The following is an 18,045-nucleotide window of genomic DNA, read 5'->3' on the forward strand; positions in this document are numbered from 1 at the left end:
CTACGATGATATGACCAAAGTGTATAACTATGGAGGGGGGGCACCGCACACGGCTAAAAGATCAACTTGTGTGTCTACGGGGTGCCCCTGGCCACGTATATAAAGGAGGGGAGGGAAGAGGTGGCCAGACCAAAGGGGGCGCGCTAGGTGTGGGGAATCCTACTAGGACTCCCAAGTCCAAGTAGGATTCCCCTCCTCTTTCCTATTCCTAGTAGGAGAAGGAGGGAAGGAGAAAGAGAGGAGAAGGGAGGAGGGGAGCACCACCCCCTCCTAGTCCAATTCGGACCAGCCCATGGGGGGGTGCGGCCACCCCTTGAGGCCCTTCTCTCCTTTCCCGTATATCGCCCATTAAGGCCCATTACTTCCCCCGGTGAATTCCCTTAACTCTCCGGTACTCCGAAAAATACATGAATCATTCGGAACCTTTCCGATGTCTGAATACAACTTTCTAATATATCGATCTTCACATCTCGACCATTTCGAGACTCCTCGTCACGTCCATGATCTCATCTGGGACTCCGAAAAAACTTTGGTCATAAAATCACACAACTCATAATACAAATCGTCATCAAACATTAAGCGTGCGGACCCTACAGGTTCGAGAACTATGTAGACATGACCGAGACACATCTCCGGTCAATAACTAATAGCGGAACCTGGATGCTCATATTGGCTCTTACATATTCTACGAAGATCTTTATCGGTCAAACCACATAGCAACATACGTTGTTCCCTTTGTCATCGGTATGTTACTTGCCCGAGATTCGATCATCGGTATCATCATACCTAGTTCAATCTCGTTACCGGCAAGTATCTTTACTCGTTCCATAATACTTCAGCCCACAACTAACTCATTAGTGACAATGCTTGCAAGGCTTATAGTGATGAGTTCTACCGAGAGGGCCCAGAGATACCTCTCCGAAACACAGAGTGACAAATCCTAATCTCGATCTATGCCAACCCAACAAACACCTTCAGAGACACCTGTAGAGAACCTTTATAATCACCCATTTATGTTGTGACGTTTGGTAGCACACAAAGTGTTCCTCCGGTATTCGGGAGTTGCATAATCTCATTGTCTGAGGAACGTGTATAAGTCTTGAAGAAAGCAGTAGCAATGAAACTCTAATGATCATAATGCTAAGCTACCGGATGTGTCTTGTCCATCACATCATTCTACTAATGATGTGATCCTGTTCATCAAATGACAACACATGTCTATGGTTATGAAACATAACCATCTTAGATTAATGAGCTAGTCAAGTAGAGGCATATTAGGGACACTATGTTTTGTCTATGTATTCACACATGTACTAAGTTTCCAGTTAATACAATTCTATCATGAATAATAAACATTTATCATGATATAAGGAAATATAAATAACAACTTTATTATTGCCTCTAGGGCATATTTCTTTCATGGGCATCAATTTGTGGATCACCACCATCTTGAGATTGATCTTGCCCTTGATCTTGTTCATTTGGTGGATGGCCTTCACTTTGTTCTTCAGAAGCATGTGGGTCTTGGGTTGGTGATGGTTCCACTTGAGTGGAACATTATGCTTCTCCTTCGGCCACAAGGGGTTCCTCAATGGGTAGGATATGACCGATACCCATTCTTCTTATGGCTTGGGGAGGAATTTCATCACCTACATCACAAGTACCACTTTGCTCCACTTGGGAGCCGTTATTTTCATCAAACTCCATGTTACATGTCTCCTCAATGAGTCATGTGGACTTGTTGAGGACACGGTAAGCATGAGAGTTTGTAGCATAACCAACAAATATGCCCTCATGAGCTCTAGCCTCAAATTTAGACAAACGAACACCTTTCTTGAGAATGAAACACTTACAACTGAACACCCGAAAGTACTTGAGATTGGGCTTGTTACCGGTAAGTATCTCATATGGAGTCTTGTTCAAGCCTTTGCGGAGATAGAGTCGATTGGATGCATGACAAGCTGTGTTAATGGCTTCGGTCCAAAAGTTGTACGGAGACTTGAACTCTGCCATCATGGTCCTTGTCGCGTCCATCAATGTTCGGTTCTTCCTCTTCGCGACACCATTTTGTTCAGGGGTGTAAGGTGCAGAATATTGATGCTTTATCCCCTCATCACTAAGAAACTCATCCAAGGTGCAGTTCTTGAACTCGGTGCCGTTGTCACTTCTTATCATCATAATCTTTGCATTGTTTTAATGTTGAGCTTCATTTGCAAAGTCGATGACGGTTTGTTGGGTCTCACTCTTCCTCTTGAAGAAGTACACCCAAGTGTATCTTGAATAATCATCCACAATCACCAAGCAATACTTTATTCCCCAAAGCTATAAAAGGATGTAGGCCCAAAGAGATCCATGTGAAGGAGCTCCAAAGGCCTCGTCGAGTAGATGATAGTCGTGGGAGGGTGAGCCTTCTCATGTAGCTTTCCTTCGATACAAGCACTATCTTTGGAAAAACTAACATTTGTTAGTCCATGGACATGGTCCCCTTTATAAGACTTTGCAAAGATCTCATATTGACGTGGGCTAAACGGCAATACCAAATCCATCCCATGTCAACTTTAGCCATTAGGCATGTCGCGGTCTTAGTGGGTCGCTCCGAAGAGTTAATCACATAAAGACCGTTCTCGACATGGCCAACAAATTCTACTTTAAGAGTCTTGCTCCACAAGAGGGTCACAGAATCAATATCAAAGAAAGTGGCAAAGCCCATGAGTGCAAGTTGACAAACCGAAAGTAAATTGTATGCAAGGGACTCAACAAGCATGACTTTCTCGATCATGAGATCATGAGAAATGACAACCTTGCCAAGACCCAATACCTTAGAAGATGAGGCATCACCCCATTCGAGATTCGTGGGCATAGATGAAACTTTGTGCACGTCCACCACCAAGTCCTTGCTTCCGGTCATATGATTTGTGGATCCACTATCAAGCAACCATGATCCCCCACCGAAAGCAAACACCTACAAGAGATTAATGCTTGGTTTTAGGTACCCATTTTGTAATGGGTCCTTTGATGTTAGCAACAAGGGTCTTAGGAACCCAAATAGACCATTCAATGTACTCATAAGAAGAACCAACAAATTTGGCATAAACATGCCCATCACTAGCACGGTAAGAAGGGTTAAAGTCACCGACTTTGTTGGAAGGAGTGGCATTGCCCTTCTTGACACAACCACCCTTCGTATTGTTCTTCTTCTCCTTAGGAGTACCCTCTCCCTCCGTCAAAAACGTTTGCTTGAGAGGAGGAGGTTGTTTGGTCTTGTCATTCTTCTTCTTCTTCTTGGACTTGGGTGCAAACCCAATCCCCTCCTTGGCCAAACTTCCTTTTGATTGCTCAAAAGGTCGTTGAGGTTATTCTCACCTTGTATGCACGACACAAGGACTTTCTCAAGTTGCTCCTTCAACTTGGCATTTTCCTCCACAAGATGCACATGCTCACAACATGGGTTAGTAGCATTTGCATTATCAATTAAAACCATATGAGGAAATGTGGCTTTCTCCTTGGTTAGCCTCACTTGGAGTTGATCATGAGACTCTTTGAGGCTAGCATGAACACTGTTCAAGGCCTTGTGAGAATTGTCAAGTAGATCAAAATCCTCCTTGAGTCTAGCATGGTCAACCCCAAGTTTGGCCTTCTCAGAATTTAGCACACGAGAGACAACAAGAGCATGATCAAGATCTTTCTTTAATTTAGCATGATCATCGTTGTGTGACTCCTCAAGAGCCAAATGATGACCATGCTCTTTCTCAAGCGCATTAGAGAGATCCGATATCTCATCAGCATAGTCACGGCTATGCCCTTCCATCTTAAAGATGGTCTGTTCATGAGCCTCGATCATGTCATTGGCTTTAGCAAGTTGTTCCAAGAAAGCAACGAAGTGCTTCTTGGTTTTACCTTTGAGATTTCCCATGAAAGACTCAAATTCATTCTCTTCCTCCTTCGCCCCCTCACTTTCATCAATGCAATCCGTCAAGGAAGGATTAGTAGTGATGGTAGTCTTGATGTTGGGGGTTACCTTGTTGGTGGCTTTAGCCATGAGGCACTTGGCGGTGATGTTCTTGTTGGGTGAATCAAAGAGGGACACCCTGGAGTTGTTGCAATGGCAACAGAGGCCATGGCAACCGTATCACCATCTTCATCATCATCATCATCCTCATTGTACTATTCTTGTGCCACCAACCCCTTGGGAGGAGTCTTCTTGGTGAAGTTATTCTTGTTAGGGAAAGACTTGGCCTTGTCTTTTCGGATAAGCCTGCCACCATTGTCTTCCCTCTTCTTGTACGAGCAATCCACAACAAAGTGACTCACATTGCCACAATTATAGCACGTCCTAACACGTTGCTTTCCCTTGGTGCCACTTGAGTAGTTCTTGTTGAAGTTAGGCATTGTGGTCTTCTTGTTGCCCCAAAATTGCCGTGAAGCAAGAGTCGTGTGCTCATGATAGGCATATTTGGTGTCTTCGGGGCAACACTCCTCTTCTTCCTCTTCATCCTCTTCATCACACTAGCCTTGGCCTTCAAAGCAAGGTTGGGATTCTTTGACCGTTGAGCATGCAACACCGCATTGTCGGCGGTCTTGTACAAGATCCTCATTGCAACAAACTCATCCAACACTTCACTTGAGGACAAGGCATAGAAGTCCGGCCTTTGACGGATGATGGAGGACATGTCCTTGTGGTAAGGCATCATGGCCTTGAGAAACTTGCACTTTATCCAATTGTCACCTGTATCCTTGCTCCCATGATCTCGGAGTGAGACCGCGAGAGTAGTTAATCTTTGATAAAGCTCTCGAGGTTCTTAATCCTCAATCATGGCAAACTCATCGGCTTCATCTTGCACCACTTCAAAGTTTGAGCATTGAATGCTTGTGCTTCCCTTGTACAAGGAGAAAACATGCTCCCATGCTTCCTTTGCCACGGTGAAGGGTTGGAGATGCGCAATATCTTTGGGAGGAATAACTTTTTGGAGAATGAAGAGAGCAGACTCGTTGAATTGATGATCCGCGGCTTCTCTAGGAGTGAAGTTGCTTGGATCATGCGCGTAGAAACCTTGCTCAATAATTCTCCAAAGATTAGTAGAACGATGATTCAAATGACGTTTAAAGCGATACACCCAAGCGGCAAATCCTCATTTTTCACAAGCTTAGGAGGAGGACCAACATGATTCATATGCATGGAGGAACCGGTCCTCCATAGGTAAGGGGAGGTTCAACATGGGCAAAGATGCCACTCCCACTCATACCACTAGGCAAAGGAACTTGCTCACTACTAACTTCCCCCTTTTTTGAGTTAGCATCCGCCACCTTGTTAGCGGGATCAACCACTTCCAATGATTCGGTGGATAATTTAAGGCCATCAAAAAACTCCTTAAACATGCCTTTGACCTTGGCCATCGAGGAGGTTTTCAATGTGTGCAAAGCCGCATTGAACTCCTCACGAGCGACCGAGGATCCCCCATCGGCCGTAGACAAGGAAGGATTCACACCGGGTGCTCCTCCCCCTCGTCTCCGGTGCCAACCATACTCTTCAGACGGTAAAGTTCTTAATAAAGAGACAAGGCTCTGATACCAATTGAAAGGATCAATATGGTTTACTAGAGGGGGGGTGAATAGGCAACTAACAATTTTTAGCTTTTCTTGACCAAATTAAACTTAGCATCAAATTAGTTTGTCTAGATGTGTAACTAGGTGAGCAACCTATATGATGCAACAAGAACAAGCACACAAGCAAGCACATACGGGATACAACACAATTGAAGCTTGCACAAGTAAATGTAAGAGATAACCAAGAGTGGAGCCGGAGGAGACGAGGATGTGTTACAGAAGTTCCTTTCCTTTGAGAGGAAGTATGTATTCGTTGGAGTGGTGTGGAGGCACAATGCTCACCAAGAAGCCACTAGGGCCACCGTATTCTCCTAACGCCCTCACACAATGCGAGATGCCATGCTTCCACTATTGGTGCCCTTGAAGGTGCCGACCGAACCTTTACAAACAAGGTTGGGGCTATCTCCACAACATAATTGGTGGCTCCCAACGACACCACGAAGCTTCACTACAATGGAATATGGCTCCGAGGTGAGCTCAACCGTCTAGGATGCTTAAACACCCAAGAGTAAAAAGATCCGCAAGGGATTAGTGGGGGGAATCAAATTTCTCTTGGTGGAAACGTTGATCAGGGCCTTCTCAATCAATCCCTAGAAAATCAACAAGTTTGATTAGCTAGGGAGAGAGATCGGGTGAAAATGGAGGTTTGAGCAACAATGGAGCTTGGGGAGTGAAGAGGTGGTCTTCTTGGGGAAGAAGACCCCCTTTATATAGTGGGGGAAAAGATCCAACCGTTATCCCTCTTCTCAGCTCGCACGGCGCGGTACTGCCGCACAGGGCTACGGTACTACCGCAGAGTGTTGCGGTACTACCGCTTGATCGGTAGAGACCAGGTGAGGGCCTTTTGCATAGGGCAACGAGCGGTAGAACCGCCGAAGCGGTACTACCGCGCGCCCCTATGGTACTACCGTAAGGCAGGGCTCAACTGATGCTGGAAAAGTACGGAAGTAATAAATTACATCCATAACTACTTCCGTTGAGGTTGGAGCTGTGCAAAAATCCGGCATGGTACTACCGCTCACAGGGAGCGGTACTACCACGAAGGGGCGAAAGTAAAAAAATTACATTTGCGCCTACTACCGCATGCGTCAACATCAGGGCTGGAGGCAGCGGTACTACCGCTCACCAGGAGCGGTACTACCGCTGAGCCCTGCGGTACTACTGCTCTCCTGAGCAGTAGTACCACACGCCCTGCTGTACTACTGCTACCTTGAGCAATACTACCGCACTTCACAGAGGCTTTAGCATCTGGCAGCCTTCATATCGCATAGACATGGATAAACGAATGGTGCTCCATCGATGCGAAGGAAAGGTGGTGCAAAGGAACATATGTGTACGTGTTGATTCCACCCTAACCTTTCCGAAGCGGACCCATCTTAATAGTATGACTTTCCTACGACTCTAATCCACCAAAAAGAACCGTAGACAACAGTCGTCTTCGATAGGCTCTGAGGGGCACCGAATCGTCTTGTGCTTAGATATGTGATATCGTAAATGCTCAATGCACACGATTAGTCCACAAATGTACTGTCATCAATCATCAAAACCACTTAGGGAGAAATATGCCCTTACAAAGAGCAAGTGGCCATGTTCCTTCATGTTGTTGGTCATAACCAGAGGTTCAGCATTGTACACAACACCTTCAGGAGATCAATGGAGACCATCTCCATGTACTTCAAGCAAGTGTTGTATGCTTTTGGGAAGCTTAGAGGAGAGATGATCATGTCACCAGCCGGCCGGACTCCTAGCTAGATTCGCACTAGCCCAAGATGGTACCCATACTTCAAGATGAGCACTTGATATGTTGTTGCGGTTCATGCCTTGATATGTTGTTAATGTTGTGTAGTAGACTAATAGCATATTGTAATGCCATCCCAGGATTGCATTGGAGCAACAGATGGTACTCATGTCACTGCCAGAGTGTCGATATCACAAGGTGCAACATATAGAGCAGGAAGCACTACACAAGCCAGAATGTGCTAGCTGCTGTTGACTTCGATCTGAAGTTCACATACGTGTTGGCTGCCTGGGAAGGATCAGCACATGATGCTAACGTTTTCAGTGATAGCATGAGTCGTCGTGATGGCATCAACATCCCCGATGGCAAGTTCTACCTTGGAAATGCTGGCTATGCATGTCGTCCAGGTGTTCTTCCACCCTTCAGGAAAACCAGGTGCCATCTGAACGAGTTTGCTGGTAGGAACTATCCTAGGACTCCTCAGGAACTGTTCAATATCAGACACTATAGCCTTAGAGTGACTGTTGAGAGGGCCTTTGGAGCTCTGAAGAACAGGTTTAAGATCCTAGATCAGAAGCCATTCCACCCTTACCCTCCCAGGTGAAGCTTGTTCTTGCATTTTGCATCATTTACAACTGGATCCTACAATGGGGAGGTGATGAATTTGTGCCGGAGGAGGAATGTGACTCTTGATGAGGTGATCAGCTCCGGCCATGGTGTGGAGGCGTTCGAAAATGAAGCGTGGAAGAACAAAAGGTTGAAGTGGGCTCAGGCAATGTGCGATAACAGAGGTCAGACAATGATCTGAAGCAGAAGAACAAGAGGAAGAAGAACAAAGAGGCAGCAACAGAAGCGAGGAAGAGGAAGCAGCACATCAGCAGGTAAATCTGACAATAGTTTTGGAATAACCGGGTGTATCCGGTTGGTTTCTGCTGACGGGTTCATTTGGTTCAGGTGTTAATAGGTGGACTCTCACAAGAGTTTTGTTCAGTTTGTATTCTTATAGCAAATGGTTGGGTATGGTCGGTTACATGCCTGAACAAGTCCAGCTCCAGAAACTTTAACCCGTAGTTCATGCCCAGTTGTTGGCGTTGGTTCCGTTCGTAGTTCTCAAGCCCATTCTTCTCATCCCATCAGACCTTAACCGCCGCTGCTCGCGCTTGGCGCGTTGGCCCTGCCTTTGCCGGAGCTACTCACGCATAGCTCGCTGGCCCCACCTTCGCCAGAGCTACCATCGCACGCGGGCTTGTCGGACTGTCCTTTGCGGCCGCTGCCATCGAGGGTCGCTCCTGCATGCCTCTCTCGACCTGCCTTCGCGGACGCCATCGTCGCGCGCGGCTTACCGGACTGGCCTCCATAGCCTCCTGAAACCTCCTCACGAACTCCAAAGCCGGAGTCTACTTCCCTGCGCCCACGTAGGCAGCGAGAACGACGTTCCCGAAGACGCCATTCCTGATGGGGCTTTCGTCGAACAGCCCGCAGGCGTCCAGGAAGTGGCCAGACCCGCCGTAGGGCGCGGCGAGCGCGCAAGACACGAAGATGCTGCCTAGTCACCCGGACCGCATGGCGAGCGTAGAGCAAAGCGAGTAGGAGTCGAGCGGGCCAGTGGTGGCGGGGCCGCATTGCGCGAGCACGAGGGAGGGAAGGATGAGGGAGTGGAGGCGGGGGTGCCAGGAAGAGAAGGCGGCGGTGATCAGGGAGTCGAAGGAGAGGCGGGGGTGTGCCATAGGAGGATGGTTATTATTACTACTCAAATGGTTTTCATACCATTTCAGCAACTGGCTGCAACCACAGGTAAGCAGTCTGTTTCAGTTCGATTTGGGTGGAAAGTCAAGTTGGTTTGGTTTTGGTTGGGCTGGCGTAAATATAAACTGAGTTTAGTTTTGTTTGGGTTGCCATGTTTATTTGTTCAGGTTTAGTTGAGGTATAGTTCAGTTTTCAAACTATTGTCACATTTATCAGCAGCAGAGGAAGATGAAGAGGAAGAGGAAGCACCTAGTTAGCATCATTGAAGTATCCTTATTTAGCCATGTTGGCTTTTAATAAATTGTACTGTCATTTGCTAGTAGATAGGATAAACTGCCATTTGTTTTCTAGCTAGGACAAAACAATGTTCAGTATGTGTGATAAGATCATCATTAGTGAGAAGATGTGATCACATCTTTAGCCGTGCAACCAAATAACGTGTTGTTTGTTTAACAACAGCGACGTAGGCAATCAAACAACATGTTGACTAGTTGATTTCCTCATGCAAAAAGCCTAATGCAGGCAACCAAACTATATGCAGATGTTGGTTTTTAGCCTGCATTTGCCTAGCCAACCCCAACTGGGATAAGTATGCAAAATGCCCTAAAACAGAGATGTGAACCGAGCACGCCCTTAATACTTAAAGAACTACAACCGGACGCTCCATATCCGCCTCAAATGGCCAGGATAACCGGCAATCCACATATCCTACTCATATGTAGGGCAGATATGGCACGTCCGAACGTGCCCGGCCGCCACTACCACATCGAACTGACCGCAAGGACCTACGGAAAACCCATCAGTTTGACGGCGCCTCTTCTGTTTTTCGTCGAGGGCATTTATGGTGCCGCCCGACGCTGCTCTGGCGTGCCGCCAGAGGGACCAAGTCCGACTTTTTAAGCTGGACGGCGGCATCCCAACCCTAGCCCATTCCCATTTCTTCCCCCTCCCTCCCCACCCACACTGCCACATTCCAATCTGTCCGCCTCTAGCCATGCCGAGGCATCGGACCACCATCTACACCTTGCTCACGCCGGAGCGGCGACTCGAGGCGCGAAGCCCTGCCCTCTCCCGCCGAAAGAAGAAAAACGGACTTGTTTTAACCCGATGACCTTTTGAACATAGATGTTAGACTCTTGATACAAGTTAGCATAAGTTTATCTTGAGAGTCACATTAGTACTCGAGGTGAGCGGCAGCCTCCACGCGAAGCTCACTCGGCTCGGCCCGGCAGCACGCGCGAGGAGCGATCGAGGGGAGAGATGCGGATCGTCGATTTTCTGAGAAAAGGCTGGGGATGTCGTCCCAGGGGCGTCAGTGGCCCAGCCAGCGCTGCGGGACGCGCAGGCCTGGTTGACACCTGTGTCGTGTCGTCGCTCTGCTGCCCGGGTCGGAGAATGGGCCTGAAGCTACCGCGGCGCCCACACACAGAGGAGGCTAGCGCTGCTGCTGCTGCTGCTCTCGGCCACGCTTCCGTTTCTTTCTTCTGGCCTGCCTGCCTGCCTGCCTGCCTGCGTCGCGTAGCAGGGCGAGCCTTCTCTCTTCTTTTCCCTCGATCGCAGACTCTTCTCGCCGGGCTGCATCGGGCCAGAGATAGATGCCGGCCGTACGGTACGGTCTGGCTCGTGTCTTGGCCGTCATCATAGCCCGCCTGCCTCGGTGCCTGTCTCCTCCTCTCACGCGCCGAGCACAGATGCAAGAGGGTGTGGACCGGGGGACATAGGTCACATAGCCCAGCCAGCAGAAGCGCTGGAGGAGGTCACGGTCCGGAACGTTTCGTGCTCTGGTTTAGCACAGGAGTCCGATCCCTCTGAATGAATACCGTGACAATGTTCAGCGTATCACACGGGACAAAATTACTGTTCTGACCCTTAAGGCAAACTAAATCCCGATTTGACCTCGTTCCGAAAAAAAATTCGTTTCTGACCTTTTTCGGTGACGCCAAGGTCCCTGGCGTCTGGGTTACGAAGCAGACGCCGGGGTCCCTGGCGTCTGGCCCCTGGCCCGCACTGCCCGCCTGTCCGTTGACCTGCTGACGTGGCAAAGGGGCCAGACGCCAGGGACCGTGGCGTCTGGCCCCGGTAAGTGGATAACCCCACCGGGAGAGTGTGTGGGTCCCACCCCACACACTTTCCCCAATCCAGCCCGAGCTTGAAGAAGAGCTGCTGCCTCCCCACTCTCTCTCACCCCTCAAGCTCCCCCCTCAAATCCTCTTCAAAAGGTACATCCCTTAGGTGGATCTTTCCATCACTTTGTTGCTCTTGTTAATCTCTCCCAAATCATCCAATTATTTTTTGTTAAGTCTTGTCCTTTTGGTTGTATTTTATACATGTTGGTGGAACCCTAGTTCATGTTTTCTCCCCCTTATGTTAGTGTGAATGGCTTGGTTAACTTTGATAATATAGTGCTATGCATGGTGTGTAGTAGGAATATATGTTTGTTGAGTAGAAAGATTGGGGGTTAGGGTTAGTTAGTGATTAGGGTTAACTTTGCTTAGTGTGTTAATTAGTGATTAGTGATACTTTTGTGGACATCGCCAATAATTTAGTGTTGATATGATTTGGATATAATAAGATGTATTTGGATAAACACCAATTCTCATTGAGGTCTTAAATGCATTCATGTAATTTTTAGATGGAGAGACTTGTTAATGTTCATTACATTGACAAGGAGGCATTCTTGAGTAACAATGCCGACACGGGTGAGGAACCATTGGTTTTTGATAGAAGCCCTAGCTATGAGGATGTTGTTGCAAAAGTGAGACAAGTCTTGAAGTGGATGGACACCAATATTGATGTTAAGTTAATAGGAAGGTATGATGTTGGAGTTGGAGCCAAATCTCGCTTGAAAAGTATGCCTATCACCTCGGATTTGCATTGGGATGTATACAAGGAAAAAGTATCCCAATCGGAAGACAAGTCACTTGAATTGTTTGCCACCACTGAATCTCCTCGGTTTACCTTTGATTTGAACCGGCATGTCTCTTCCCCAATGGATGACATGAGCGAGAGGACAATGGTGCCACTTGTTGAGCATAGGGTTGTGGTTGATGCCCCCAATGTTTATCCCCCACCATGTCCCCGTGTACCAACTATCAAAGCAAATGAGGTTGAGTTGTATGCCCCCAATGCTTCTAGCCAACCACCAACTAGCCAAGCAAATGAGGTTGAGTTGTATGCCCCCAATGCTTCTAGCCAACCACCAACTAGCCAAGCAAATGAAGTTGAGGTGATTGCTAGTGACGGAGTAATTCAAGAGGATGAAGATGCTTATGATGACGACGAAGAGCAAGAGGAAGGGTTTCATGGCAATGATGTTGCTGACTTGGATGTGTACATAGCGCAAAAGGACATGGATCGTGACTTGCCTTTTAGGCGTCAATATGCGTATGACTCGGATGACGAGGGTCCAGTTGAACAGTTGGACGAGGATGGATTCACAAAGGAGGAGAACCAAATCCACTTTGAGCTGACGGGCTTACAAAAAAGAACTCACTTATTTAAAGATCTCGGCCTTGCCCATAAAGCTGTTGTTGACGGTGGAATGAGAATGACGGCGATTGAGCCAACACCATGCCCGGATCCAGGAGAACCAAGGGTGGAGAATGAGGACGAGAATGCTTATTTGAAGAAAGGATTGAAGTTTCTGAGCTTGCCTATGCTGAAGTTTTGGTTGGCTGACTATGCCATTCGAAACCATAGGCCAATTTATGTTGAGCACTCCGACATGAAATTGCGTTACACCGTGGTGTGTGAGCAAAAGGAATGCACATGGAAGGTTCGTGCAAGAAAGCTTAAAGAAACCGAAGAATGGGTGTTAACAAGTTGTGATACCACTCATAGATGCAAACCGCCATCGAAACGACTTAGAAAGACACACCGTCAACTCACATCTGAGTATCTTGGATACAAATGGATGAAAGAGATAGCCTTTGATCCCACTGTGAAAGTGAGGTTTCTCATGCGGACGGTGAAAAAACAATTTGGTTATGAAGTCAAGTATGGGAAGGCATGGAAGGCAAAGGCAAATGCTATTAGGATGTTGTACGGTGGTTATGAAGAAGCATACAACCAGCTCCCAAGGTTGTTGGCCGCCATTGCACATAGGAACCCGGGCATGTTTCATGTGGTCGAGGATCACGAGGGAGTGTTCCACCGTGCCTTCTGGAGTTATGGACAATGTGTGGAGGCGTTTCAGCATTGTCGTCCGGTCTTGTCTATAGATGGCACGTTCTTGACCGGTAGATATAAGGGCACACTAATGGTAGCAATGGCGCACTCATCAAACGACAACGTGTTGCCATGTGCATTTGCTTTGGTGCCTTCCGAGCACCAAGACAACTGGGAGTGGTTCATGGGTCATGTTAGGCACAACGTGATTGGGGCTAGGGAGGTATGCATCATATCGGACCGACATCATGGCATACTCAAGGCAATGGACATTGTTATTCCAGGATTTCCAAAGCTTCACCACAGATGGTGCATGAGGCATTTCGTGGCCAACTTTTACCGGGCATGTAAGAGCAAGGAGCTCAGCAAAGACCTTACGCATGTATGTGTGGCCTTCACCACCCAAGGTTCCGATGCTCGGTACAAAAAACTCTTTGCAGCGGTGAACGAAGGGGGAAAAGACTTCTTAACTAGGAATTTAAGTGAGAAGCACAAGTGGGCACGCGCTCATGACGATGGTGGTTGGCGATATGGCGACATGACGAGCAATCTCGTAGAATGTTTCAACAATGTGTTGAAGGGTGCTCGTGCCTTGCCGGTGACTGCAATAGTGGAGTACACCTTCTTCAAGCTTAATGAGTACTTTCAGAGGCATTCTGAAGAGACTGCAAAATGGATAGGTGAAAAAAAGGATTATCCGGAAAAGGTTGATGAATGGTTGCAGTTACAAGCAAGCAAGTCTTCACGACAACAAGTTATCGTATTCGATAGACTTGAAATGATCTATCAAATTGATGAGCCAGGTGGCACAACACGAGATGGTAGACAATATGGTGGTGCTGCATTTGAGGTGAAACTGAAGACTCGGTGGTGCCAGTGCGAGAGGCCTAGTAAGTATCATTGGCCATGCTCGCATTTGATAACGGCGGCGAAGGCGAGAAACATACATGTTAATGATGGAAAAACCGTGAGGATGCAAGAGTTCCATGTGGAAGCTACTAGGTTGACATGGGCGCCAAGATTTCACCCTTTCTTGGACCAATCACAGTGGCCTGAGTACCATGGCCCTCATATTAGGCCAGACCCTCTTCTGAAGGTGGAGACGAAGGGTAGAAGGAGAACTAAGAGGTTCAGGGGTGATATGGATGACCTGGCTGGATACACTGGCATGAAACAATTTGGTAGCGGTCATTTCATGGAGGCTCCTGACATTATCAACTGTGGGGTGTGCGGTGAAGGGGGACACAATGAGCGGACATGCAAAAAAAAGAAAACCAAAAAAAGAAAAACAAGTCGTGGAGGCGGCACCGATGGTGAAAGAGGTGGAAGAGGTGACGGTGGTGGACACCCAGACAGGCCGTCTGGTGTGTCTGATGGACACCCAGACGCCAAGGTCCCTGGCGTCTGGTGTCCAAAAAGCATTCTTGTCTAATGGATAAGATTCGAGTGGATAAGATTTTGGGCCCACCTCTACCCCTCTCATCCATTCATCTCCACCTCTACCCCTCTCATTTCACTCATATCCACCCACTCTCACCTCTAGCCCTGCCAACGTCACTCCCTCGTCCAGCACCCTAACCCCCCCCCCCTCAGATCTCTCACAAATCGGTCCGGTTTCACCGTTGGATCTTCAGGATTTCGAGACTAGAAGGTAAATCAACTCCACCCCCATTTTTTGGTTGGTTTAATTTATCATACTTTTGTGAAAACCCTAGTTTGTTTTCCTCGTGGTTTAATGTATCATAGGTTAGCTACTAAGAGATTTGTGTGCTGTAGATGGCTAACGAAACTCAGTGGGTGCTTAGCCCTGTTGTTCATGTGCATGGCTTGTCTCCATGTATTGTGCAAGTTAGTCAAGTGGACCTCACTTTCGATTGGTTGAAGACTAAATTCATGTTGAAGCAAGGGTTGAAGGAAGAGGATTTTGTGTACTACGTCAGCAGGAGGAAGTCAGATGGCCCCGGGGAAAGAAAATTGGTTGACATAACTAATGATGACAAGATTCAAGAAATGCTGGAAGAATGGAAATGGAAAAGGGTTGTTGACTTGCATTGCTACAGGAAACCGAGTTATATGTGATGTTCATGTCGTTTCAACCATCGTGGTCATGAACTACTTATGTCATTCGAGACTATTTGTGTAATTTGAACTATGTTTGTAATTTGCTATGTCATTCGAGACATTGTATCGTAGACCATCGTGGTCATGAACTAAGTTTGTAATTTGAACTATGTTTGTCATTTGTCAACTATAGTGTTATGAAAAGACTATGCAATGCTTATGTATGTATGTTATTCGAAACTACAAGTGAAAAGACAAAACTACAAGTGAAAAAGCAAGTATTGTCTGCACCAGGACCAGACGCCAAGGACCCTGGCGTCTGGCTCCCCTGCTTTACCCTGTTTCTGGTGTCAGTAGACTGCCAGACGCCAAGGACCCTGGCGTTTGGTCGCCTGACTTACAGCCAGACGCCAAGGACCCTGGCGTCTGGTCCCCTGTCTTACAGCCAGACGCCAAGGACCCTGGCGTCTGGCTCCCTGTGCATATAGATGACTAAGTACAGATTTCATCATTCATGTCAAACATTCATATAAACATTCATATAAATGACTAAATCACAGGAAACAACAATTAACATAAATCACATCATTCATGTCAAACATTCATAGCAACTTCACGAATCCGGTACAACTTAATTCGAACGGCAACAAGTTCATGGAAAGAAACGACAACAAGTTCATGGAAAGAGACTACACCAGGTTCGTCGAAACAAACTAGAACAAGCTCATTGAAACAAACTACAACAAGCTCACTTCTTCCTTCCTCTCTTCACGATATCTGCAAGTGTATGCTCCTCCTCTTCGCTAGCCTCATGCTCCTCCTCTTCGCTAGCCTCCTCCGCCTCTGCATCAATGTTCGACTTATATCTTTGCATTCCCGCAGGCATAAATTGATGAGGATACTCCGGACTATGGAATTGAGTGTTCCATATCTTCTTTCTACCTTTCTGGCCCGGTGTCTTAGCTATTGCTTTGCCTTTTCTAGAGCGGGCATTGCCTTGTGTCGGTTGTGTAACCTGTGATGGTTGTGGAGCATCAACATCATACTCATGATCCTCTTGATGTGTTGCATCATACTCATGCTCATCATGATGTGTTGGCTCCTCTTGATGTGCTGGCTCCTCTTCATTGACCTCCTCCTCTATGTCCTCTTCGTTCTGGACATAACGCCGTTTATTAGCTCTGGCGGCGCGGCTACCTGGTGCATACACGTCACTGGACTGAGCACCATGGCAAGAAAGCATAGCTGCCATCTTATGGAACCGCTTCTTGAACTTCTACGACAACACAAAATATGCTATGATATGAGATGCAAATAACTAATCCGCGAAAAAAACTTTTATAATATATTGCGACTAACCTCCATCGTGCTCCTAAGAGTCCTCTCAGATAATGCACCACCAGGTGGATGACTCAGTGCAACATTGGCATCGTTGACGCACAGAAGCAACTCTCTGCCCTGCAATTCATGAGCACACCAAACTTATGTATTTGAAAGAAAGACAACATGATGCAAGTATGTTAGAATAGGTCAAACAGACTACCATTTCGTCATGCATCGGTGCGTAGTCAACATGAGCCCCTCTGGTGTCTCTCACAGCCGTGTTGAAGGTATGATAACCTTCTGCAGTCTCCGGGTCTTCAGACACCAACTCCGACCACTCCTCGTGAGTCCAACCTGGCTTCAGCTTTAACCGGTAACGATCCGCATACCACACTTGATACTTCTGATATGCTGACTGATTGTGAGGTCTATTCTCTGATTGCACTAACGTGTCTCTTTGATTCCAAATTTCTATCCACGCATGGTGTTTGTTTGCCCAATCCGATATATCCTGATTGTTCCTTCGATCGAACCTACAAATGATGCACGGGACAAAGCATTAGCAAACACTGACTTATTCAATGCTCTACTACATACTCAAGGCATGCTTGCTTACCGATGCAGAGATAGCATTTCCTCCTTGCTCTCCTCAATTGGAATACCTTGTCTTTTTCCAAATTGTCTTGCCACACGGTCTACAAAGTGCCACTCGACTGCGAAGAAGCATATCATTGGGCACCTCGCCCGCCAAAGATGGCTATCACGCGTGCACATCTCATTAAGATCAAAGTCACGATCTTCCACATAAGGCAACCAATGTACCTGCAAAACAAAGAGATACATTGTTAGCTACATACATAAGTTTCATTCTTGACTAAATTTTATCTCATCGAACTTCTCATAACCTGCTCAGCAGTCAAGGTGTCCAGCTCGTTCATATAGCACTTGTATCGCACATGCGAGCTTCCTGTGTACACTGTCACTTGTTCCCAATAGTAAGCAAGCGTAGGGCGCCGATATGGATCATCATCATGCAACCCGTCATGATTACCCCGTGGGTTTGCCATGAGGGGGTTCTTCAAATCGGGCCGTCCAACCGGGATCCGCTCCCACATCCACACGGATAGGCTCCAAACAAACCCAGACAATGAGGATGTACCTCCCTTCCTCCGACACGCCAAGTCAAGCTGCAATCAAACAAACATGTTAGATATGGAGGCGCATGACAAATGCAAAATAATTGGTTGCAAATATCTCTTACCTGACGATACAAGTATGCTAGTGCGGCCGAACCCCAGCTATACTGGGTATCCCAGTTATTAAGTGGCTCCAAGAACATCCAGAGGGCTGAGTTCCCGGTTGCATCTGAGAAGACTACCTTGGTTAGTACATACCAAAGATAGGCC

The 18,045-nt window shown here is 47.1% G+C and overlaps 1 protein-coding gene across 1 annotated transcript; it reads right to left on the bottom strand.

The window, feature by feature from the left end:
* Positions 1-15,919: 15,919 nt before the first annotated feature.
* On the bottom strand, positions 15,920-17,100 carry LOC119282455. The gene is made up of 3 exons (XM_037562683.1): positions 16,860-17,100; positions 16,676-16,774; positions 15,920-16,592 (listed from the first exon to the last, which is right to left on the bottom strand). Exons 1-3 carry the CDS (start codon positions 16,872-16,874, stop codon positions 16,065-16,067), a joined length of 642 nt encoding a protein of 213 aa, XP_037418580.1. The 5' UTR covers positions 16,875-17,100; the 3' UTR covers positions 15,920-16,064.
* Positions 17,101-18,045: the final 945 nt, after the last annotated feature.

The sequence above is a fragment of the Triticum dicoccoides genome, chromosome 3B (genome assembly GCF_002162155.2).
Source record: "Triticum dicoccoides isolate Atlit2015 ecotype Zavitan chromosome 3B, WEW_v2.0, whole genome shotgun sequence".
NCBI lineage: Eukaryota > Viridiplantae > Streptophyta > Magnoliopsida > Poales > Poaceae > Triticum > Triticum dicoccoides.